Here is a 25,439-nt window from a genome sequence, read left to right as displayed (position 1 = left end):
TCCCTCTCTTACCCTCACTCCTACTCTAATTTCCCTTCCCTTCCTTCATCCCTCTCTATTGTTGTATCCTTTTATGCATATGGACTACTCAGAGGGTTGAAAAAGTTATTTCTGACTGGTCCTCGCACTTTTGACCAGTCCTCGAACTTACGACTGTCCTCACATTTTACGTTTTTGCCCTATCTTGTCACCATGGTGAAGAGAAGCAATTGTGAAATGAGTGACATGGTTGTTAAGAATGCTACAATGGGCATAAATGATGACCAGTCATAAGTGCGAAGACCGGTCAAAAGTGCGAGGACCTGTCAGAAATCACTTTTTTAGCCTTCTGGGTAGTCCTTTTGTGCATATGGACTACTCAGAGGGCTGAAAAAGTTAGTTTTGACTGGTCCTCGCACTTTTGACCAGTCCTCGAACTTACGATTGTCCTCACATTTTACGTTTTTGCCCTATCTTGTCACCATGGTGAAGAGAAGCAGTTGTGAAATGAGTGACATGGTTGTTAAGAAAGCTGCATGGGCATAAATGTGAGGATGGTCATAAGTGTGAGGACCGGTCAAAAGTGCGAGGCCCAGTCAGAAATGACTTTTTTCAGCCCTCTGAGTAGTCCCTATGCACATAGCCACGCCCACCCGGTCACATGACGAGCTACCCACGCCTACAGTCATGTGACCAGCTAGCCACGCCCACCCAGTCACATGATTGCCAAGCCACACCCCCAACTAAGCCACGCCCACAGAACCTGTTATTAAAAAAATTGAATCCCACCACTGGTGAAAGGGCCTCATAAGTGGAATAGCCTAGGGCCTCTTTTCATCTAAATCCGGCCCTGAATCTGACTGAAACCTACATACCGTAGAAAGTGTAAATATCATGTAAAGTTCCTGTCGCGATCATTTGTTTGACTATTTCTTTTTTTTTGATGTATTGTTTTAAATAAATTTTTTTAAAAAAGGATGGAAGGCTGAGTCAACCTTGAGCCTGGCAAGATTCGAACTTACTTTAATTGCAGACAGCTGGTGTTAAATTACAGTGCCTTGTCTGCAGAGTTATCTAGGCTCCTTCTCTGTCTTTCTCACTCTTTCTGTTTCTCTCTCTCTCTCTCTGTTTCTCTGTGTGTGTGTTTCTCTGTGTGTCTGTTTCTCTCTCTCTTTGTTTCTCTGTCTCTGTCTGTCTCTGTCTGTCTCTCCCTTTCTCTCTCTGTGTGTGTTTCTCTCTCTCTCTCTCTCTGTTTCTCTGTGTGTGTGTCTTCTCTCTCTCTCAAAAAGCCGAGGCTGGGCTGACCCAGCGAGCTCTCCTTGGGGCTCTTTGCTACTCCTTTTCTTGCTTCTTGGCAACTTTTTGGAAATCTGGGCTGGCTGAGGAGCGAGTGTGAGCCACAGAGGCTCACCCTCATTCACCAAAGGTCACCCTCCTCCTCCTGTTGCGACTCCCTGGCCAGCTGTGGCAGGGTTGGGAGGGCGCACACAAGTAGGGAGACCGTCCTCAAGTGAGCAGCCAGGCTCGACCAAAGTGGGTTGACCAGCTGAGGGTGAGTGTCTTTGGTGAGAGTGCTCCGGCTTTCTCTGAGCCTGACCCCCGGGGTGGGCATGTGAGTTTCAGTGGGGCCAGCCCCCCTTTTTTGCTGCCGTGAGCTTCTATTTTCCTCCAGTTGAGCGGTGCCACAGGTGGCGTTGATTGAAAAGTGTCCTCCAGGCAGTGAAAGTCCCCCATGCAAGATTTAAAGCTGCAGCTGGGTACTGTGGGCCTGCCCCTTTCCGTCGTCCCCTCCTTCCGGATCCCATTCCCACACTGCCAGCCCTCATGTTAACAAGCCGGAGTCAGCCACAGCCAGGTCAAGCCAGTGTCTCGGGGCAGAGAGCAGGTCGCGTGTCTCCACAAGCGACCAAGGCATGCCCAACACCAAGGACCAGAAGAAGCACCCATGAGACCCAGCAAGAGATGAGACACCAGAGAATCAGCTCCAGTCACTTCTCCATCCCCCACCATCCCCCTTACCTTCTCAGGCCAGGCGACGAGTGACTGGAAGGGAAGGGGCAGGGCCAGCCAGTGGTGGGATCCAGTTGAGCAGGGAGCCACAGCAGAGAGCCAAAAGAGCTGCATGCAGCTCCAGAGCTGCAGGTTGCCAACACTTGACCTATACTGAACCTGTGCACTTTGCTTGTCAGAAAGTTGCAAAAGATGGTCACATGACACAACCGTCAAAATATGAACCAGTTGTCAAGCATCTGAATGTAAATCATGTGACCATGGGGATGCTGCAACAGTCATAAGTGTGAAAAAATGGTCATAAGTCACTTTTTTCAGTGCAATTGTAACTTTGAACAGTCACTAAAGAAACTGTTATTAAGTCAAGGACCATCTGTATTTATGTGTAGTACTTCGAATTCTGTACCAGGCATGTTTAGCCTCCTCTTATCCAGCCCCTTGTAAAACTGCAATTAAGAGATAGCCATTACTGGATGTTGGAGGAGGAGGAGGAGGAGCAGGAGGAGGAGGAGGAGGAGGAGGAGGAGGGGAAGAGGAAGAGGAAATAATAAAGGATAATGTATAATTCTGAAAGACAACCTGTTTGTGTAATACTAATTCAGCAGGATTTTTACAGAAAAACAATAGCTCAGCATACTTATAAATTGCTGGATTTAGCAACAATCCCTTTAGTCCAGTGTTAATTATTTGAGACTGGAGCCCAGAGGCTAGAGCAAGCCAACAAGGCAGAAATTTGACAAATGGTAAATGGTAGCACAACTTGTCCCACAAAACAATAAGAACTGATTGTGATGATGATGCAAAGCTGAAAAGCATCTTGATATGAAATGAAATTATTCAAAGTTAATGAAGAAGAGAGAGCGCCTTCCAGGCTGTGAGCATCATAACAAACTTATAAAATAATACATTATAGAATCTGAGCATGAACATTTGGTCTTTTCTTTTTACTCCTGGATGCTCAAGACTGCTAATTAAAGTAAATAGTGTTTGGACACAGTATTAAAACTATTGATTCAGCTTGGAACTGTTCAGGCATTTGGTATTAAGGCTTCACTGACTTTTTAAAAATGCTGCATTAAGTTTACTTATGCAACAACTTTTTGCAGGATCTTGTTCTCCAATTGATGCCTTCCCCTTGATTCTTAGAATAGAATAGAATAGAATAGAATAGAATAGAATAGAATAGAATAGAATAGAATAGAATAGAATAGAATAGAATTTTTTATTGGCCAAGTGTGATTGGACACACAAGGAATTTGTCTTGGTGCATATGCTTTCAGTGTACATAAAAGAAAAGATACATTCATCAAGTATCATAAGGTACAACACTTAATGATAGTCATAGGATACAAATAAGCAATCAGGAAACAATATCAATATAAATCGTAAGGATACAAGCAACAAAGTTACAGGCATACAGGCATAAGTGGAAGGAGATGGGTGATGGGAACGATGAGAAGATTAATAGTAGTGCAGACTGAGTAAATAGTTTGACAATGTTGAGGAAATTATTTGTTTAGCAGAGTGATGGCATTCGGGAAAAAACTGTTCTTATGTCTAGTTCTGGTGTGCAGTGCTCTATAGTGTCGTTTTGAGGGTAGGAGTTGAAACAGTTTATGTCCAGGATGTGAGGGATCTGTAAATATTTTCACAGCCCTTTTTGACTCGTGCAATATACAGGTCCTCAATGGAAGGCAGGCTGGTAGCAATTGTTTTTTTCTGCAGTTCTAATTATCCTCTGAAGTCTGTGTCTGTCTTGTTGGGTTGCAGAGCCAAACCAGACAGTTATAGAGGTGCAGATGACAGACTCAATAGTTCCTCTGTAGAATTGTATCAGCAGCTTCCTTGGGCAGTTTGAGCTTTCTGAGTTGGCGCAGAAAGAATATTCTTTGTTGTGCTTTTTTGATGACGTTTTTGATGTTAGCTGTCCATTTTAGATCTTGCGATATGGTAGAACCTAGAAATTTGAAGGTCTCTACTGTTGATACTATGTTGTCTAGTATTGTGAGAGGTGGAAGTATGGAAGGGTTTCTCCTAAAGTCTACCACCATTTCTACAGTTTTGAGTGTGTTCAGTTCCAGATTGTTCCAGTCACACCACGAGGCTAGTTGTTCAACCTCCGTCTATATGTGGATTCATCATTGTCTCAAATGAGACCGATCATTGTTGTGTCATCTGCGAACTTAAGTAGTTTAACAGATGGATTGTTAGAGATGCAGTCATTGGTATACAGAGAGAAGTGGGGAGAGCACACAGCCTTGGGGGGCCCCTGTGCTAATTGTACAGGTATCTGATGCGATTCTGCTTAGCTTCACCTGATGCTTCCTGTTCATTAGGAAGCTTATGATCCACTTGCAAGTGTGTTCAGGTACCTGTAGCTGGTTTAGCTTAGTTAGAAGTGTGTCTGGAATGATGGTATTGAATGCTGAATTAAAGTCTACAAAGAAGACCTTTGCATAGGTCTTTGGAGATTCAAGATGTTGTAGGATGTAGTGCAGAACCATATTAACAGCATCATCTGTCGATCTATTTGTTCCGTATGCAAATTGCAAGGGGTCTAACAGTGGATCCGTGATGGTTTTCAAGTGGGACAGCACTAGCCTTTCAAAGGTTTTCATGACTACAGATGTTAGAGCAACTGGTCTGTAGTCGTTCAGTTCCTTGATGGTGGGCTTCTTCGGCACTGGGATGATAGTAGAGCATTTGAAGCAAAAAGGAACATAGCACATCTCTAGTGATTTATTGAAGATATGGGTGAAGATGGGGGCCAATTGGTCAGCACAGACTTTTAAGCAAGAAGGAGTTATCTTGTCTGGGCCTGGAGCTGTTCCTGGCTTTTGTCTGTGAAATAGGTCTTACACTTCCTTTTCTGTGATCACTAGAGGTGGTGAACCCAATGGGATGGGGTCAGTTGTAGAAGGCTTGGCTGTTCTTGGTGTGTCTGAGATGGGGGTTGTGGAGATAGATGGCTGTAGTTTCCTTTCAAACCTGCAGTAAAAAAAAAAAAGATTTCCTTCAGCCTGGGAAGGAGGTTTGCCATAGCTGGTGATATTTTTAAAAGTTTTCCACATGTTTGCTGGTTCATTTGTTGAGAACTGATTCCTTAGCTTTTCAGAGTAGCTTCTTTTTTGCTGCTCTTATCTCCCTTATTAATACATTTCTGGCCCAATTGTACAGCATTTTATCACCTTTTTTGTAGGCTTCCTCTTTGGAACGACGTAGCTGCTTAAGTTTAGCAGTGAACCAAGATTTGTTGTTACTGTATATTTGCAAGTTCCTGGTGGGTACACATAGGTCTTCATAGAAGCTGACATATGATGTTACAGTCTCTGAGTTCATTTAAATCTGCAGAGGTACTTTCAAAAACATTCCAATCAGTGCAGTCAAGGCAGGCCTGTAGCTTTAACTTTGCCAGGTCTTCACTGATTTAATTGTTGGTTTTGTGCAGTGGTGAAATGTAAAATTTGTTACTACCGGTTCTGTGGGCGTGGCTTGGTGGGGGGGGGTAATATGATTGAGTGGGCATGGCCAACTTTTTTTTTTTAACTTTTAAAACCATTTTTTCTACAACCTCTTCGGCTGAAGAGGTTGTAAAAAAAATGCTTTTAAAGCCTCTGATGATCCCAGCTGAGCTGCGCGATCAGCAGAGGCTTTTTTTTTTAACTTTTAAAAGCATTTTTTCGGCCAAAGAGGTTGTAGAAAAAATGCTTTTAAATTTTTTTTAAAAAGCCTCTGATGATTGCGCAGCTCAGCTGGGCAATGTGGGGGGCAGGGATTTTTGCTACCGGTTCTCCAAACCACCTGCCTCCATCACTACCGGACTGGGCAATCCAGTCCGAACCGGGAGCATTTCTAACATGGTTTTGTGGTTTTAAGTCTTTGCCTGTAAGCAGGTAGAAGGTGAATCATGCAATGATCAGAGTGTCCCACAGCTGCTCGTGGTAAGGACCGATAAGCATCTTTTAGTGTTGTGTAGCAATGGTCTAAAGTATTCTGGCCTCTAGTGGGACAATTGACATGCTGAAAGTATTTTGGTAGCTCTTTCCTTAAGTTTGCCTTGTTTAGATCTCCCAAAATAATGGCCAGTGAATCAGGGTATTTGGCTTCAACCTCCATAATTTGGTCAGCTACAGTTCGTAATGCCTTGTTTACACAGGTTTATGGTGGGACATAAACAGCAATTAGAAGAAATGAGGAAAATTCACGAGGCGAATAGTATGGTTTGCAGTTGATAATTAATGTCTCTAGGTTTTCATCACAGAATGTATATATTAGTTATATCCTGAGACCAGCTGTTGTTGATATATAAGCATATATATATATATATATATATATATGGGTAGAAGCGACGTTTCGGCAGAATCCCATCTGCCATCATCAGGCTTATGTCAGCAGTCATTTTGCACTAACTGACGTTGGTATTTCAAATCTGGTGCTGGTATTCTGGGATGGCTCCACCTTTTCATTCTGATTGGATCCTGATTGGATTCTGATCCAATCAGAATGAAAAGGTGGAGCCATCCCAGAATACCAGCACCAGATTTGAAATACCAACGTCAGTTAGCGCAAAATGACTGCTGACATAAGCCTGATGATGGCAGATGGGATTCTGCCGAAACGTCGCTTCTACCCTTTTAGGGATATATCCACAATTACACGGGAAGAAACCCAAAATATTAACTATACACACACACACACACACACAAACACACACACGTACGTACGTACGTACGTATATGTATATGTATATGTATATGTATATAAAATATATATATAAGCCTCCTCCCTTCTTTTTACCAGATGTTTCTGCAATTCTGTCTGATCGTTGAATCTGAAACACTGGGATATGCAGGCTGCTCTCTTCAATTGATTCATTTAACCAGGTTTCAGAGAAGCATAGGACTGCTGAATTGTAAAAATCAGAATTGAATCTGTTTAAAAGGAGTATTTCATCCATCTTATTAGCAAGTGAACATAAGTTGGTTAGAAAAATTGAGGGCAGAGGAGTTTTATTTCTCCTATTCTTTAATCTGTTTAAAATCCCCGCCCTTTTACTTCTCTTTCTTCGCTTTTTCCATTTGGTTTTTTTGGTAATCCATGGCTCCGGGGAAATTGCTTCTTCCTGTGTTAGAATCTTCTCCGCATTTGTAAAGACAGGGGGAGGGAGAGATCACAAAAAGCTGCTCCTTAAAGAAACGTTGCTTAATTTTTAGCAGATGGTCTCGTGAGTAAGAAATCCATAGAGAGTGACAGAGAATAATTAAAAATAAAGAAACCATTAGAGAGCATTTCACTGAGGCAGCCTTCGGCGGTGCCATCTTGGATCCTAATAAGAAGACAGATTCACACAAGAAAGAAGCAATTACTGTAGTCACAAGGTATTTCCCTCAAGCCGATCTATTACTCTGTTTCTCCCACAGCGTGAGTTAAGTGAATGAAAGCACTTTAAACTATGTATTTGTGAATATATTTGAAACTTAGCAATTTTTTTGCCAGGCCAAGATTCCAGAGTTTAGAAAGAGTAAGAATTCTATTCTTGGTATCAAATATTTTTTTCACAACATACAGTTTCCAGCTCTATATTCATTTTAAAATATATCACAATATTAAAACAAAAAGTTAATATATCTTTTGATTTCATTTATAAAGTCTTTTAGTAAGCAGGTTCTGCAATATGTATTTGTGTAAGTTTCATTTGGTATACCAAATACAACACAAAATTGCTATCTTTAGCTGGTATATATAATCATATTATGTCATATGCCAACATTGTTTCAGCTTCACTGGTTTCAGGGGCTTTTTAAGGTACAATTGAAATTGTAGATTTGCGTACCCATATCTTGACATCATCATCATCATTGGTCTGCTCTAAAAACACCTCATACTGACATTCATTGAATGGCTATTTAGGGAACTATTTTCTCTGAAACAGCCCTCTTAACTAGTAGGATTAGAGACTTTGGAAGTCTAATATATCTGGAATAGTTCGTCTGCTATATTCCTTAAGAGTTTTCAGTACCAGGCAAAAATATTGCTGTTACATCAAGGAGTTTAATTTATTATATGCTTTATAAGCAAGTTATATTTTGTCTCTCTTATTCTCTAAAGTAGTGTCTCAGACTATTTATGGCAGGTTTCTTTGTTCTACATTTTTGTTTGTTCTGTCATGTTGCTGTTTTCATCTGATTGGAACTTTCTATTTGTCCTGCTCTATTTTATTGTACTTGTATTTTTGGCATTATTGGTTGTATTGATTTTATTGCTTGGCTTTAACTGCATGCATCACACTGTCAATTAAGGGTTCAGGATAGCTCATGATTACAATCAATCAATTTGTGTGATTCGATTGACTTGAGCATATACTGTATATAAAACCCATAAAGCAGTTCCAAAAATCACACAGCCTGATCTGGATGTTTCTATCAATTTCATAATTTTGAAGTCACAATGTTCCTAGCCCAAATATGTTCTCGAGTGTTTGGAAAACTTTCAGAGGTTTCAGAAGGAAGAGTGATTGAAGAACTGTGCTCAAGCAGAAATCTGAAATGCAAAATTGCATGTCATCCTAATCCCCTACCTTTCATTTATAAATAGCAGTGTTAGAACAAACACTTGTATATTTAGACAAGAAATCTTCAACCGAAATACATCAAATATTTTCTTTGAGAAAGGGACTTTTATTCATTATGTGGGGGAAAAATATCAATTGATTTGGGTCCCAGAAACCTATCATCATAGTAAAGATCTGAGAGACCTAATACCTTGGAATAAATTTTATTATTTCAAACGACTTGTCTAGATATTTTTGTTTTCAAAAGGCAAAAAGAAATCTGCCTAGCTTTATATGCAACTCAATATTGCCAAAAAATATGAAACATTACTAAAATGTATTGCTAAAATCTATTAAAATTAGAACATTTCAGTTACTGTAATTTGCCAAAGGCTCTTACAATGCCTATATTTCAGACAGTTCCTGAATATGATTCTTGCTCTCCTTGCATGAGGTACTGCATGAAAAAACCTAAAACAACCTACAATTAAATTAGTTAACTTTCAATATATTCTAGATAAAAAAATTCAAACCAGGTTGGCATATCTGCTAGACAGTCCCATTATATTCAGTGGGAATACCTCACAAAGGAGTGAGTATACATATAAGCATGCATTTCTGCATACATGATAACTAAATTTAGAAATTTCATCAATCACCATCCATTTTCACCCATTTCATCCATTATAATGATCCATAATAAAATCATCTTTAAAATCCCATTAAATGGCTAAAATAAAAGAATGGTGATAGAACTAGATAAAAATAAATAACAAAAACATATGTTAATCACAGGAAATTATTTATGACTTTCAAAAGAAATGCCATTGGAAGGAGCTGTGCCATAATTTTGGGAAAACCAAAACTATGCAACCTTCTTCCAAGCTAAGGGGAAATTGTTTGCTTTTTTTTTCTTATCTTGTCCATATATCATTTACCGAAAAATACTCCACAAAACACAGCCCGTCTACCAAACCCTATCTTTAAGGCAGGACAACAGTCAAGTCTTCTATAAGTAGATAGCAATAACAACAGACTGAGTGGCTGTGGTTCCCGGCATCCCGATATAGTCAGTTGACTCCATCACTGACTATTGGGGGCGAGTCTTTGGCCCCCACAGAGAGGGCTCGCAATCTGGGAGTCCTCCTGGATACGCAGCTGTCCTTGGAGGAACATCTGACGGCTGTAACCAGGGGGACCTTTTATCAGGTTCGCCTGATCCGCCAGTTGCGGCCCTTTCTTGATTGGGATTCCCTGTGCACAGTCACTCATGCCCTCGTGACCTCTCGCCTTGATTACTGTAACGCTCTCTACATGGGGCTCCCCTTGAAGAGCACCCGGAGGCTCCAACTGGTCCAGAACGCAGCAGCGCGGGTAGTGACGGGAGCAGCATGGTGCTCCCATGTAACACCGCTCCTGCGCGAGCTGCACTGGCTCCCAGTGGTCTTCCGGGTGCGCTTCAAGGTGTTGGTTATCACCTTTAAAGCGCTCCATGGCATAGGGCCTAGCTATCTCCGAGACCGCCTGCTGCCACCGACGACCTCCCATCGACCCGTGCGCTCCCACAGAGAGGGCCTCCTCGGGGTGCCATCAGCCAAACAATGCAGGCTGGTGACCCCCAGGGGGAGGGCCTTCTCTGTGAGGGCTCCCACCCTCTGGAATCAGTTGCCCCCTGAGATAAGGAGAATCCATGACCTCAGTGCCTTCCGCCGTGCCCTTAAAACCTTCCTTTTCCAACAAGCCGGGCTGGCCTAATTCTTTTTAAGTGTTTTTAATTGTTTTGTTTATTGTTTTAATTAATGGGGCCAAATTTATATATATATTTTTAACTGTATTTTAATATTTGTATTTGATGTTTTTATTTGGCTGTTCACCGCCCTGAGTCCTCAGGGAGAAGGGCGGTATACAAATTCAAAAATAAAATAAATAAAATAAATAAAATAAACAGCACTTAGACTTATATACCACTTCATAGTGCTTTACAGCCCTCTCTAAGCATTTTACAATGTCAACATATTGCCCCCAACAATCTGGGTCCTCATTTTACTAACCTCATAAGGATGGAAGGCTGAGTCATACTTGAGCCAGTCAGGATCAAGCTCCTGGCAATAGGCAGAGTCAAGATGTCAATACTGCATTCTAACCACTGCATCACCACAGCTAATCAATACTGGAAATGCACCGATCTGCAGCAAGGGTCTACAATAGCAGCAAATAAATTTTAAAGAACATAGGACAAAACTTAGCCAAGAATTCACATTGATTCAAACTCTTATATTTCTATGCATGAAAAGTAATACAAAAAATAACCAGTATATCTTTGAAGGAGTCAGATTTTGAGTTCATTTTTTTTTTTTTTTTTGGTACAAAAAGCAGAACAAAAAAGAGAAGAGAATATTCAATACTACACGTTTTAAAGCTTTCTTTTCCAGTTGAATCATATTGCAATTTTGAGATTAAAGAGATTGTAACATCAACAACAACACTGAATAAGAAATAACTGATTCCATAATGCCAATATCAATATTGTATAATGCTTTTGCACTACATGAGAGTAGAGGGCCTTCAACAGAACACCTATCTGCAACCAATTTACAATATGGGACTGGAGATTGTACACATTACACATATTTCAGTATTCATTATATGCCACAGGACACTCATGATACAAGATTGTAGACTATCTGTGGAATAAGGAACAGAAAGAACAAGAGGATATTGGGGAACTTTAAATCCCAGTAACATTTTAATGGCCTCTATTTTTAACAGACAATCAATCCAATTTACAGTTTAATTTATAGAACATGTCTTTTCAAGAATAATGCTGCACCTGTTCCAAGATCTGAAATGAAGCCCTATGAGGTTCTTAATAATGACACAAGAGAATGACAGAAAAGAACTGCTGCAGTCAAACAGCTGCTGAAATTAAGTCCCTGGGACATTGTATAGATAATAGAAAATTTATCAACTTTGGAAAGCAATGGCAGTGAATTTTTGCAATCCAGTGAGTAAAAATGGAGTGAAAGGTTTATGCTGAAGAATGCATTCTGCAAATCTCTAATGAGATTGCATTAACCAGTACAATAGATCTTCTAATGGAATTTCTCCTAGGTATTTGAAGAACATATGTTGTAATGAAGCAAAATGGGTACATCACATTTTACAACTCACAAATCTCTCCTCCAATTTTCAAAATAATATCCTAGAATAGGAAGTTAACACTGTATCATTAGCCTAAAACCAATTGCTTCCTGAATATATAATTTGGATTAATTAAGTTATTTAAATGTGGTTCTTTGACAACAATGGTAACAAGCTGAATTATTTCAAGGAAAATCTTTCTCTGTTATAAAATAGACTTCAGGTAACTTACAAGCTTCATCTATTTTACAGGGTTTTCCTACATATAATACTTTTTATTTAATACAAAAACTTCACTTCAAAAGGGTTTTTCTTGTAATTGAAACAAATATCTAAGTAGTCATAGTTAACTTAGTCCTCCAAAGCATACACACTTAGAATAAGCTTCCTTGATGTAAACCGGAATGAAAATTACAGAAATTGTTTGAGAACAGAGCTCAAATGAAATAGTGATGAATACTAGGTAATCAAAGCAACAGGACACAAGACAGTATTTGATTTATTTTTTATGTGAAGTCTTCATACAGCACTTGTCCTTGAAAAATGGAATCCCATATTCACATTATAAAATATGTTAACTGCAAATAACATATATACTGTATATGATTATGAATGCTTATAATTTTGGTATAGTACCATGATTAAATGTTTTAGCTTGGAATAAAATAGATATGTATTTTGATTCATCTCAAATCTCTACAAACTAGTCAGCCCTTCAAATCAACCTCTCAAGATTTTGTTATTATTACCCTACAACAATAAAATAGTATTTCTGTAATCCTTGTGCTGTCTGCTTCCTGATTTAGCTGGTCTTGAAGGGCTGACAGATTTATAAAGATTTGAGACTAACTGACTTGAGGCAGAGTAATTTTGAGTTTGCTTCTCACATCTTCTTCTTCCCCAGGATTAAGCTGTCTCTTGTTTTTCCTTAACTATTCTTGCATATCTTCTTCAATGCATTAACAGTATTGGTGGTTTTCACTACCCATTATGCAAGTAGAGGTGGAGGCCAAGGTTCTCCAGCTAGAGCAGTTATGTAATTCCTTGTGCCTAATGCTGCAACTCTGTTAATTTGTAGCAAAAGCAGGAGAAAGAAACAATGAGTTTGAACCACCATGGATGCACCTTGATACTGTCTGGCAATGAGTAATTAGTCATTTGTATGGCTTCATTCTTATTGCAATAAAGATTTTTAATAAGTCAATCTTATCCAAGTGGGTAAGATTTCTGCCAGATTTAGCCTTGGAGCCAGGATTTAGATATAGTCCAAAATTGAAAAAGTTGAGGGGGTGTCTTGTTTTTAACAATACGCACTATTAAAAATAAATCTTCCGTTCCTTAGTTTTAGAAATAGATTGGTTGGTCTTTCAGCACTAGTCTAAAATAATGTCTATAAAAGCTCGGGGTGGGCACGATGGCTCAGTGATTAAAGATGCTGAGCTTGTCACTTCGCAACCCAGGTTTGAGACCCAAACGCTGTACAATGGGGTAAGCTGTTACTTACCCCAACTCATGCTCACCTAGCAGTTCGAAAGCATGCAAATGCAAGTAGATAAATAGGTACTACTTTGGTGGGAAGGTAATAGTATTTTGTGTGCCTTGTCACATAGCCATGCTGGCCATATGACCATGGAAATGTCTTTGGACAATGCTGATTGTCCGAAGCAGATAAGCACCACAGATAAACACCATCCCCTAAAATTGGACATTACTGGACGGTGGAAACCTTTACTGCACTTACATAAAAGTTTGGTAACTTCCGCTCCGCGGAAGATTATGAGGCACTATATGCTGCTAGCAAGAAATAGTGAACAGCAGAGAAAAGCCAATAATTGGAAATAGTGATCACCACCCTTGGACAATATACAAATCACTTTATCAGAACCCACATGTATTACTTAATTACCCATGACAGTAAGGCAGCACATAGTAGCTACAATATTTTTTATTTTAGGATTATTAATAAGGAAGAATATGCCCCTCATATTTAAGGCATATTGTCTATGAGTCAGTAAATAGTCATTAATATTAAAACCAAACAACTTGATTCTCTATAAACCTGCCCAGGTGTCATTTAAAACCATCCAGATTAGAAGTCACTTTCATTATTTGGAGCCAATTTTACGATTTAACTATATGTTATATTTAAAAGGCCAGTTTGGAATAGTGGTTAAAGCACCAGAACTGAATCCAGGAGATTATTAATTTCAGTCCTGCTTTAGGCATGAAAGCTGGCTGAGTGACTTTTGGCTAGTCACGACAAGCCAGTTGGTCAATTCCTGTACCAGAGGAGGAGGAGGAAGCTTCTGTGGTCTTTCCTGAATCTCTGCATTTATTTTCTATGGATGACCTAAACATCTGATTTTGGGGAGAGAGCAAAATATTTATCTGTATTATTTAGTCAATGGTTGTATATACCTCTATCAAGCCTTCTCTTATTTCATTCCTAAACAGTTCCAACAGCTGTTGCATTTCCATGTAGAGAAACACTACATATCATGGTCATTTAGACTGCCCATTTTTTGCTCTTCTTCTGGTTCTATAATATCCTCTATAATGTCAATCCTCTATCTCTATAACAGGGGTGTCAAACTTGATTTCTTTGAGGGCTGCATCAGGTTTGTGTTTGCCCTTGGGGGCAGGGTAGGTGTGGCCAGCTCGACGTCACTTGTATCAGGGGCATCTGTAGTGGCCCGAGTGCTCTGCCAGAGAAAATGGGCTCCCGAGCATGCAGCCCTCTCTAGCTCCGTTTTCACTGGCAGAGGCACTGCAGGCCAATTCTTCACTGTTTCCAGGGCGGCCCCGCGGGCCAGATCTAAGCACCCTGTGGGCCAGATCTGGCCCCCGGGCCTTGAGTTTGACACCTCGACTCCATAATATTAATACCTTAATATTCTTCTTTTAGCTATATAATATTCAGAACTGTACAATTATTCCAAATCTGATTTCACCATTAATTTGTATAAAGCAGGGGTGAAATCCAACAGGTTCTGACAGGTTCTGGAGAACCGGTAGCGGAAATTTTGAGCAGTTCGGAGAACCGGTAGTGGAAATTTTGAATAGTTTGGAAAACCAGCAAATGCCACCTCTGGTTGGCCCCAGAGTGGAGTGGGAATGGAGATTTTGCAATATCCTTCCCCCAGGAGTGGGAAGGGAATGGGGATTTTGCAGTATCCTTCTCCTGGAGTGGGGTGGGAATGGAGATTTTGCAGTATCCTTCACCTGGAGTGGGGTAGGAATGGAGATTTTGCAGTATCCTTCCCCTGCCACGCCCACAAAGCCATGCCCACAAAGCCACACCACACCCACAGTACTGGTAGTAAAAAAAATTGGATTTCACCACTGGTATAAAGGCAGTATTATATCATCCAATTTCCATTCCAGTTTCTATGAACTGAAAACAGATAAAAATGAGTGCTTGTGTTTTCAGATCTCATGTGTGGAAACACCAGATTCTTCTGAAGTTTTGATGAAATATCACAAGATTCCAGTACAGATAGACCTTGACTTCCAACAGTTCATTTATTCACCATTTAAAGTTACAATGGTGTTGAAAAATGTGACTTATGACCATTTTTTACACTTATAACCTTTCCAACATCCCCATGGTCATGTGATCAAAATTCAGACACTTGGCAACTGACTCATATTTATGACGGTTGCGGTGTTCCAGGGTCATGTTGATCACATGACCCTGGGACACTGCAACCGTCATAAATATAAGTCAGTTGCCAAGCGTCTCGATTTTGTGACCTTCTGACAAGCAAGGTCAATTGGGATGCCGGATTCACTTAACAACTATGTCACTGATGTAACAACTGCAGTGATTCACTTAACTGTAAAATGGGGCAAAATTCACTTAACAATTACTCACTTAACAACAGAAATTTCAGGCTCAATTGTGGTCATAAATCAAGGACTATCTAGAGTTTTATATGAAATCAAATGAATTTTCTGCAATCTTGCATGAGATGTGGTCAGACCAAAAGAGGGGCACTGGACTATTGCAATCATGTGATCTCCCTGCAGATTCAAAAGCTTGCTGTCCTCTATGTTTAAGCTCTGCCTGAACTGTAGAGCTTATCTCATATTTATACTGCATTTACAGGCTATTACAGAGCAATATATACTGAAAGTAGCATTTCATTTAATATTAATAAATATTTTTGTTAGATCGGGCGAGTGAGGAGACAGGAGACAGGAGACAGGTCAAAGTGAACAACAACTCTTTAATGTACAGTGAGAATCCAGCAACTTTGCAGTTCAACAGCTCTCCTTATATAACTACTTTCCAAGTGACTTAACCAATGAGCATTGAGATTTTTCCTGCTCTAATTTCCCTCCAAAATTAGATACATAACACTCCTCCCCTCACAGAAAGCATTTTACCAAACTATTGACATACATAATCACCCAGGTGACTAGGGCGTTCCCTGATTCTAGTTGACCTGCGTAGTTCAGTCTGAGGCGGGGATATGGGCTGGTTGGAGGGACCCTTTGTCTCTCCCAGCCCAACCAATGGAACCTCCTGGATTTTTTTATGGGCATCGCACTCTTCAGATGGGCCTGGCTTCCCGAGGAGGCGGTGCTGGATACAGAAGTCATCAGGTAAGTCTTCCGGCCACTTCGGGTTTGAATTACCTGTTGGATGAATGATTGGTGAGTCAGGGACTGGTTTGTCTATTTTGTAGTCTGGCTCATCGGGCATTGTTTGGCCCAGACGTTTCCTTAACTGGTCAATATGTCTGTGCCATACCCTTCCATTACTGACTTCGACAATATATGACCTGGGCCCGGTAATGTCAGAGATCTGCCCAGCCACCCAGAGAGGACCGTCTGTATAATTCCTTGTGAAGACCGGGGAGCCAATAGAAAAACTTCTAGTCTTACTTTCAGCTTCCATGTACCCCTCAGGGAAGTAATTGGGTTGCAGCCTATCTAGGGTGCAACGGAGTCTCTGGCCCATTAAGAGCTCTGCGGGACGTCATCTTGTTGCCATGCACGGGGTAACATGTTGGGCTGCCAGAAAAGTATCAATCCTGGCTTGCCAGTCCCCTGGTCTGAGTCTGGCCAATGCCTCTTTGGCCGATCTAATAAATCTTTCAGCTTGACCATTACTGGCCGGATGAAAAGGTGGTGTGAGTGCGTGACGGACCCTAACTCAGCAAGGTACCTCTCGAATTGCGTAGCCGTAAATTGAGGCCCATTATGTGACACCAGGGTGTCCGGTAGCCCATGCATGGCAAATAGTTTCCGGAGCGCTTTAATTACAGCTTCCGCAGTGGTGGAGTGCATCAGAATGATCTCCAGCCACTTTGAATAGGCGTCCACCACGATCAGAAAGGTTTGACCATGGAATGGGCCAGCAAAATCAATATGAATGCGGGACCATGGTCCCCAGGGCCTTTCCCATTCTTTGGACAGGGCTGTCGCGGGAGCGGGGCGAGACTCTTGACAGGGAATACACTTGGCCACCCATTCGGTAATGCAATTGTCCATATTGGGCCACCACATATAGCTCCTTGCCAATCCCTTCATCCTCACAATTCCTGGGTGACCAATATGCAATGTGGCCAATACTTGTTTCCTTAGACACAACGGAATCACCACCCGGTCACCCCATAGCAAACAGCCCCCTTGCATAAACAGCTCATGTTGTTTACAGACAAATGGTTTAAATTCCACGCCAACAGGGCCATTCAGCCATCCCCTATGCATCCAGCCAATAACGGTTCACAACACAGAGTCCTTAGCAGAGGCCATTGCAACTTCAGCAGAAGTGATAGGGCCAGAGTCCATAGAGTCAATAAGCAGAACAGGGATGCCTGGAGTAAGGTCCTCCAGCAAATCCGGCAGCGGGCATCTGCTGAGAGAATCGGCATGCCCAAGGCTCCAACCCGGTCGATGGATGAGTCAATATGAGTAGGCAGCCAGAAAAATAGTCCACCTAGTCAGATGGGGGGACATGGCTGCCAGGGTGGAGCGATCCCCAGCCAAAAGTCCTAGCAGGGGTTGGTGCCCCGTAATGAGTTCAAAAGTCCTCCCAAGCAGATATTCATGAAACTTTTTAACTCCGGCAAACAGCCACCAGGGCCTCCCTGTCCAGCTGGCTATAATTTCTCTCAGTGATGGACAGGGTACAGGAGAAGTAGGCGATGGGGCTTCTTGTCCATTCGGCAATCTGTGACTCAAAACAGCCCCAATGACAAAGGGGGAGGCGTCGCAGACTAAGACAAGGAGAAGCAGTTCATTGTGTTGGCTGAGGAGGCTGTCGGCTGAGAGGAGTCTTTTGACAGCTGTAAATGCCGTGGCTTCCACCCTTCCCCAAACCCACAGAGATTTATTTGCTAATAGTTTGTGGAGTGGTTCGGCCACTGTGGCTTTGTCCTTTAAAAAGATAGAATAAAAGTCCCACGAACGCCTGCAGTTCCGCCTAGGTCATTGGGGTAGGTGCATTGCGAATAGCCCGGACTTTGCTCTCCGTGGGGTGGATACCAGCCCCATTGATCTTGTACCTTAGAAATTCTATTGAGGGTACAGCAATCTGGCATTTGTCCCTTTTAACCTGTAGCTCCGCGTTCCTGAATATAGTTAGCACTTTCCTCAAGTGATCCCGCAGCTGTTGCTCATCTGCTGTGGTGACTAAGACATCATTGAAATAGGGTACAACCCCCGGAAGTCCCTACAACAGGCGTTCCATGACACTTTGAAATAGCCCAGGGGCAACGCTAACTCCGAATTGTAGTCTGGTGCACTTGAAGGCACCTCTATGTGTTACTATAGTCTGTGCTTCCGCAGTAGCACCATCTACCGGAAGTTGCTGTACGCCTGCGCAAGGTCGAGCTTAGGGAAATTCTTGCCGGGGCCCAAGGAATGGAGCAGGTGCTGCACAATGGGGACAGGGCAGGAGTGAAATGCTCCCAGTTTGGACCAGATCGCCCGATCCAGTAGCGATGGAGGTGGGTGGTTTGGAGAACCGGTAGCAAAAATCCCTGCCCACCCCCTACCCCCATTGCCCAGCTAAGCCCCGCAATCATCAGAGGCTTTTTAAAATTATTTTTAAAAGCATTTTTTCTACAACCTCTTTGCCCGCGCAGCTCAGCTGGGATCATCAGAGGCTTTTAAAAGCATTTTTTCTACAACCTCTTTGGCCGAAGAGGTTACAGAAAAAATGTTTTTAAAAGGAAAAAAAAGCCTCTGCCGATCAGGCAAGTCAGTTGGGATCGTCAGAGGCTTTTTTTAAAGAAAGAAAGCCTCTGCCGATCAGGCAAGTCAGCTGGGATCGTCAGAGGCTTTAAAAAAAAGAGAGAGAGCCTCTGCCGATCAGGCAAGTCAGCTGGATCATCAGAGGCTTTAAAAAAAAAAGAAAGCCTCTGCTGATCAGGCAAGTCAGCTGGGATCGTCAGAGGCTCTACAACCTCTTCAGCTGAAGAGGTTGTAGAAAAAATGGTTTTAAAAGTAAAAAAAAAGTTGGCCACGCCCACTCAGTCATATTACCACCACCACCAAGCCACGCCCACAGAACTGGTAGTAACAAATTTTACATTTCACCACTGGGACAGGGTAGGCGCTTTGCTGGAGGGCTTTGTTTAGGGTACACTTATAGTCGGCGCAGATGCACACTGACCCGGCAGATTTGAGAGGGGTGACTATCACGGTCTCCCATTTTGCATGGTCGACTGGTATTAGTATGCCCTGCCGTATGAGCTTATCCAGCTCCTGGTCTATTTTAGGCTTGACCGCGAATGGCACTCTCCTCGCCTTCATTCTAAGGGGGGCTACATTAGGGTCCAGGTTAAAAGAAATAGGGGTCCACACATACTTGCCAGGACATCAAAAACATTCTGGAATTCGCGAAGCAGGTCGTCCATCAGGCCGCCGTTGGTGGAGTGGATCCCGGTTACCCCCATGCCCAGGGCTTTGAACCAGTCGAGTCCTAGGAGGCTCGGTAGACGTCCGCTGACCACAGTGATTGGCAGCCACTTGTTGAAATGGCCAAATTTTACCTGAAACGTCCCACAGCCTTCAATGGGAATGTGATTTCCTTGTAGTCATTCAGCCTTAGGTGCTGGTGTTTCAGCTGATGTTTCTTGATGTCCAGAAGTGCCTCTTTTAGCTCAGCCCAGGACATGAGGTTAATGGATGAGCCAGTGTCTATTTCCATTTGGCATGGTGATCCATTAATTTCAACGGTTACATGCAGCTTTTTCTCCAGGGACGTTGTAGCTTGGCCGATGCAGGTCTGGAATGTCTTGGGTGTTTTGGAATAGGTGCTCCATTTTTATTGGACGTTTCCATCCTTCTTATGAGGCCATGGCTGACCGGCTTGATTGGCGAATGCTCTCTATTTGTGACTGGACGGTTGATTCGCCCTACACACCAGCGCCAAATGTCCCTTTTTGTCACAGTGCCTGCAAATGGCATCTTTGAAACGGCACATCTGTCTCTGATGGAATCTCCCACAACTAGTACAACTCTCTTTCTGGCCATCATCATCCCTCTTATTTCTGTCAGTTTTGAAGACATCCTCATCGCCTTCTTCATCGCTATCAGTCAGGGCTGATTCTCTGTGGACAGGGGTAGACTTTTGTGTCGTCTGGGATGGCGCCGGTCGCTGCAGGGATTCTGCTGCCTTGTTAGACAATTCGTGCGCTCTGGCTTCATCTGGGGCAATATGCAGGGTGAGATTTGTCTTGGCCAGCAGTCGCCTCTGGAGGCAAATGTCCCGGACTCCGCATATTAGTTGCTCTAGGAGAACATCATCTAGATCACAGTACTCGCAGTGTGTGGCGGCCTTGCGTAGTGCTGCCATGTATATATTTATCAGCTCGCCATCCCTCTGGAGTCTTTGCTGGAACTCATAGCGCTGAATGAATTTGGACAGCACAGGAGCATAGTGCATCCTCAACATGGTCTGCAGGACCTGCCATGGTACAGACTGCACCAGTGTTGGCTCTGACAGCGATTCGGCTATGTCAAACACTTTGGGGCCGCAGTGACTCAAAAAGAGGGCTCACTTCCGATTGTTGGACAGCCCTTGGAGGTCATTTGCTTCGAGGAAGCATTCAAACCGCATCATGTACGATCCCCACTTCTCTTTCGCGGAATTGAACGGCACTGGCGGTGCAAAGGCGGACATTTCTCTGCTGTGCTTGGCTCATGCAGATTTTCCCAGCTGGCTGGATTATGTTGTCAGCTCTTATTTGCGCAACCTGTCTTCCTCAATCCCACCTTCGTCGCCAGTGTTGGATCGGGCGAGTGAGGAGACAGGAGACAGGTCAAAGTGAACAACAACTCTTTAACGTACAGTGAGAATCCAGCAACTTTGCAGTTCAACAGCTCTCCTTATATAGCTATTTTCCAAGTGTCTTAACCAATGAGCACTGAGATTTTTCCCACTCTAATTTCTTTCCAAAATTAAATACATAACAATTTTGAAGGCAGCTAATGCATATTAATAATATGACATTTTTTAAAAATCCCGCTTCACCTGAAAACTAGCAAATCTGATCCGGATCAAGCCTGATCCGCCAGTTGCGTCCCTTTCTGGATCGGGACGCCTTGCGCACGGTCACTCATGCCCTAGTTACCTCCCGTATGGACTACTGTAATGCTCTCTACATGGGGCTCCCCTTGAAAAGCACCCGGAGGCTCCAACTGGTCCAGAACGTAGCCGCACGGGTGATTATGGGCGCAGCTCATTACGCCCATGTAACACCTCTCCTACACGAGCTGCACTGGCTCCCGGTGGTCTTCCGGGTGCGATTCAAGGTGTTAGTTATCACCTTTAAAGTGCTCCATGGCTTAGGACCTGGGTACCTACGAGACCGTCTTTTGCCACCAATAGCCTCCCACCGACCAGTTCGTTCTCACAGGGAGGGACTACTCAGGGTACCGTCAGTCAAATTATGCCGACTGGCAACTCCCAGGGGGAGGGCCTTCTCTGTGGGGGCTGCAACCCTTTGGAATGAACTGCCCCTGGAGATACAGAATATCCCTGATCTCCATGCTTTCCGCCGTGCCCTCAAGACCCTGATGTTCCAACAGGCGGGGCGAAACATACGAACATGTGAATGATTTTTTAAATGTTATCTAATTCTGGGTTTTATTTAATTGACCAAACTAAGTAATAATTTTAATTAGCAATTTTATGATGTTTGTGTGTCTATATTTTTCTTGACTGTACACCGCCTTGAGTCCTACGGGAGAAAGGCGGTATAGAAATATAATAAATAAATAAATAAATAAATAAATAAATCACTGGTTAAATTATTTATATATTTTTTTTGAAAAAACTTTATTGAGCTTAAAAAAACATAAATATATTGACATTTCCATTAATATCAGATGTGCAGTGGTTTTAACTATATACAGAATATATTTCTGGTAACATTTCAAATTACTTTTTGCTTTTATTTAACACACTTTTCCTCTTTCTTTCATTTTATCATACATCTATTCATACCACCTTCCCCACACAGTATAATATTCTGAATTCTCATCATCATTTATTTCATGAGTTAATTTAGTCATCTCTGCGCACTCCAGTATTTTCCTAATTATAAGCTCTTCTGGTGGCTGGGTTTTCTCTTTCCAATATTGTGCATAAGCCAGTCTGGTGGCTGTAATTATGTGTATCATTAAATGAATCCTTTCCTTTCCATATGGCTTCTTTACTATTCCCAGGAGAAATATTTCCGGTGTTAATTCAATATCTTCCCCAATTATTTCTTGTAACCATCTCCTGATCTTACTCCAATATCCTGTCGCTTCCGGGCACGTCCACCACATGGGAAAGAAGGTGCCTTGACCATAGCCACATTTCCAACAGTTGGGGTGTATATTGGGATATATCTTTGCTAGCCTAGCCGGGACTAGGTACCATCTGTGGAGCATCTTGTAATGATTTTCCTTGTATGTCGCAGCATGGAAGGTTCTTATTCCATGCCTCCTCCCATTCGTTAAAATTTATATCACGTCCAATATTTTTCTCCCATGCACTCATTTGATTCTTTGTTATATCCTCAGCCCTGTCATCATCCAATAAATAGTTGTATAATTTAGCCAGAATCTTTTTGCCTGTTCCCATCAGGACTTTATCCAACCCATTAAGTCCAAATTCTAAGCCGTATTGTTCTTTGTCTTTCTGGTATCTAGATTTTATGGTTAAATTATTTAAATATTATGTTAAAGTGAACAGACTTTTACTTTTATTTTACAATACTAACTGTCCCTGGTGCCAGGAGACTGAACAGGGTATTTACTGTAAATACAGGGTATTTCAATTTATAGACTACTCTACTTCATTACAATTCTAGACAATTTAAAGCAAACAGTACAAAACTACAAATATTAGGTGGGGGTAGAAAAAACAAGTAAACACTAATAGACAAATAATTCCACAAGGGATCTGCCGCCTATCCTAACCCAGGGCCTAAATGAAGAATCTAATTCCCTTGTGTTATGTCTTCTATTGGTTAATCAAGCCCAGACCCTCCTGTTCTTTTTTTTTTACACTTTGTTTCTTCTTTCATTTGGTTTGCATTGCGCCACAAAATGTATTTTATGGCATTTAAATATATGATGAAGTTGATGATGTTTATATCATCTTCTTGCTCTTTAGAATATGGAAGCATAAAGAAAAATGTTCTAATGTACTATTTAATTTTTATACTATGCAACAACATTGTGCCTTCCAAAAATATTTTACCTTATGGTTGTGGAATGAAAAAATCTGTTCACTAAGATTCCATTTACTTATCTCATTTATTGGAAAGGAAGTTAATCAAGTTTTATTCACAAAGTATATGTTTACATTTCTACTGCCATAATTAATGCTTTTATACATTTCACTATTAATGAGAAAAATAAGAAAAATACATTATTCAATATTATTACATTATTCAGTCATTAAGTAGTTTGCTCCTAATTACTTACTTGATGTTCTGCTAGCTCAAAAATCCAGCAAGTAATAGACTGTATAGTTATTCCATAAAGCTATATTATAAAGTATGCCTATATTTTCTGAAATCAAAGGCATGGATAATTTTTTATTTCACTTCCAATTTTTTTGCCTTTTTTGATGAAATGCTTTTTCATATTAAAAATTATGTAAACAGTTACAAAATGATTTGTCCTGAGTAAAACCTTAATTTAACAGTAGTTTCACTATATATTAAAATAATAAAACAGAATTTGCATGCAAAGGACCACAGTTCTGCATTGGTTTTACTTCATTTATGAAATGATATCATTACGCAAATTCAATCATTTCTATAATGATGTCATCATGTAAACAACACAAACCTTTGTGGTGATAAACATTTCTATTTAAGGATGTATCGCAACTTTTTTCCCCTTAGCTAAAGTGGGGGTTGCCAGTGCATGACGCATCCGGCCCACGGACTGCAAGTCTGACACCCCTGCCCTAAGTAGTCTATTAAAAAGAAGTGACTAAAGGAGGGGGGAGAAAAGGGAAAGGGAAAAACTACTAGGCTAAAAATAAGGAAAAAATCACAACTGTATTAATTGAAGAACCACTACGAAATATTGCTTTAAGAGGAAAACTTACTTATATGTTGTATGTTTTGTAAATGTTTTTTATATGTGTTTTATATGTGTTTTAATAAAGTTTATAAAAAAATTTAAAAAAAAGAATCGATTATGCCATAAGTAATAAGGAGAAAGACATTTTCTTTATATCTGAAAAATGGCATCGAGTAGCAAGGTATTTTGGTAGGACTGTCCACCAGCTGTTTTCCTCATATAAAAGCAGCTAATTAACTTACAGAAACATTTTCTGCAATGCTTTCTTTGAAAATTGCCAAATGCAACAAGAATTATTAATTAAACCTCACCCAGAAAGAATGGTGGGCCTTGTTAAAATAAGGTGACCAAATGTCCCGCTTTTGGCGGGACAGTCCCGCTTTTGAGCAATTTGTCCCGCGTCCCGTGGCGTTTCAAAAAAGTCCCAATTTTTCTTGAGCCCCAGCTGATGGCTAGAAGAAAAAAAAACTGTTTAAACTCTTGCCCGGGACTTCAAAGGGCCGCCCTACAGGCAATCAGTGTAAAGCAGTTTTTTTTTCCCCTAGCTAAGCTTCAGAAACGAAACCGAAACCAGGATCTTTGGTGCAGCGTGACAAAATGAGGCAGAGAGAGATTTATTTTTATTTTTATTTTTCCTCCCCAAAAAAGGTAGGTGAAAAACTGCAAACAATGGGAAATTTATTGGTAAATATAATTAATTGATTTGTAAGAAATTGGATTGCATGGAAATAATTGGAATATTCATGTTCATATTGATTAATATACAAAAAAGATAGTTTTATAACTAATTGATTTATATTAAAATGTTGAATTTGTATTAAACAACTGTATTACATAATTAAACAATGTGAGGATGGATATAAAAATAGATGACAATGGGAAGAGGTATAATATAGAATAGAAGGGAAAAATTGAATTTGATTAAGATTAGAGATGAGGATGAAGGGTAATATTGGTTTTTTTTAAAAAAAAGATGAGGAATAAATATGGCAAAAAGGAAATATAGAAATTGTAAATTTAATTGAAGTGACTAAACACTGTTTAAATTTGTGAACCGGCCAAATACTCTGTTCAAAGAAAATACATTGTATGTTTGTATGTGTGTTTCTAATTACTGCTATTTATTCATATTTGTTCTCTTTTATTCTTTAAAGTTTAACCATTCATTCTTTATCTTAATATCTTTATATTTGTTTGGGGTTGGCTTTCTTCC

The 25,439-nt window shown here is 41.0% G+C and overlaps 1 protein-coding gene and 1 pseudogene across 7 annotated transcripts in view; both read right to left on the bottom strand.

Moving 5' to 3' along the window:
• Positions 1–25,439, bottom strand: part of TAFA2 (TAFA chemokine like family member 2) — a 208,931-nt gene that overhangs the window by 160,371 nt on the left and 23,121 nt on the right. For 3 of the 7 annotated variants that reach the window (XM_087874131.1, XM_060694687.2, XM_087874132.1), the window contains exon 2: positions 10,591–10,738. The exons of the other annotated variants lie outside the window; for them this stretch is intronic. In XM_087874131.1, the coding sequence (XP_087730257.1) occupies positions 10,591–10,691 (101 nt within the window). In that variant the 5' untranslated portion in view covers positions 10,692–10,738. The remainder of the gene's footprint in view (positions 1–10,590; positions 10,739–25,439) is intronic. 7 annotated transcript variants of the gene reach the window in all.
• On the bottom strand, positions 20,011–20,890 carry LOC148112840 (uncharacterized; annotated as a pseudogene).

The sequence above is a fragment of the Pantherophis guttatus genome, chromosome 7 (assembly GCF_059756535.1).
Source record: "Pantherophis guttatus breed Tessera chromosome 7, ASM5975653v1, whole genome shotgun sequence".
Lineage (NCBI taxonomy): Eukaryota > Metazoa > Chordata > Lepidosauria > Squamata > Colubridae > Pantherophis > Pantherophis guttatus.
The sequence above is the reverse complement of the archived record's forward strand: the minus strand, read 5'-3'. Positions and strand labels throughout refer to the sequence as shown.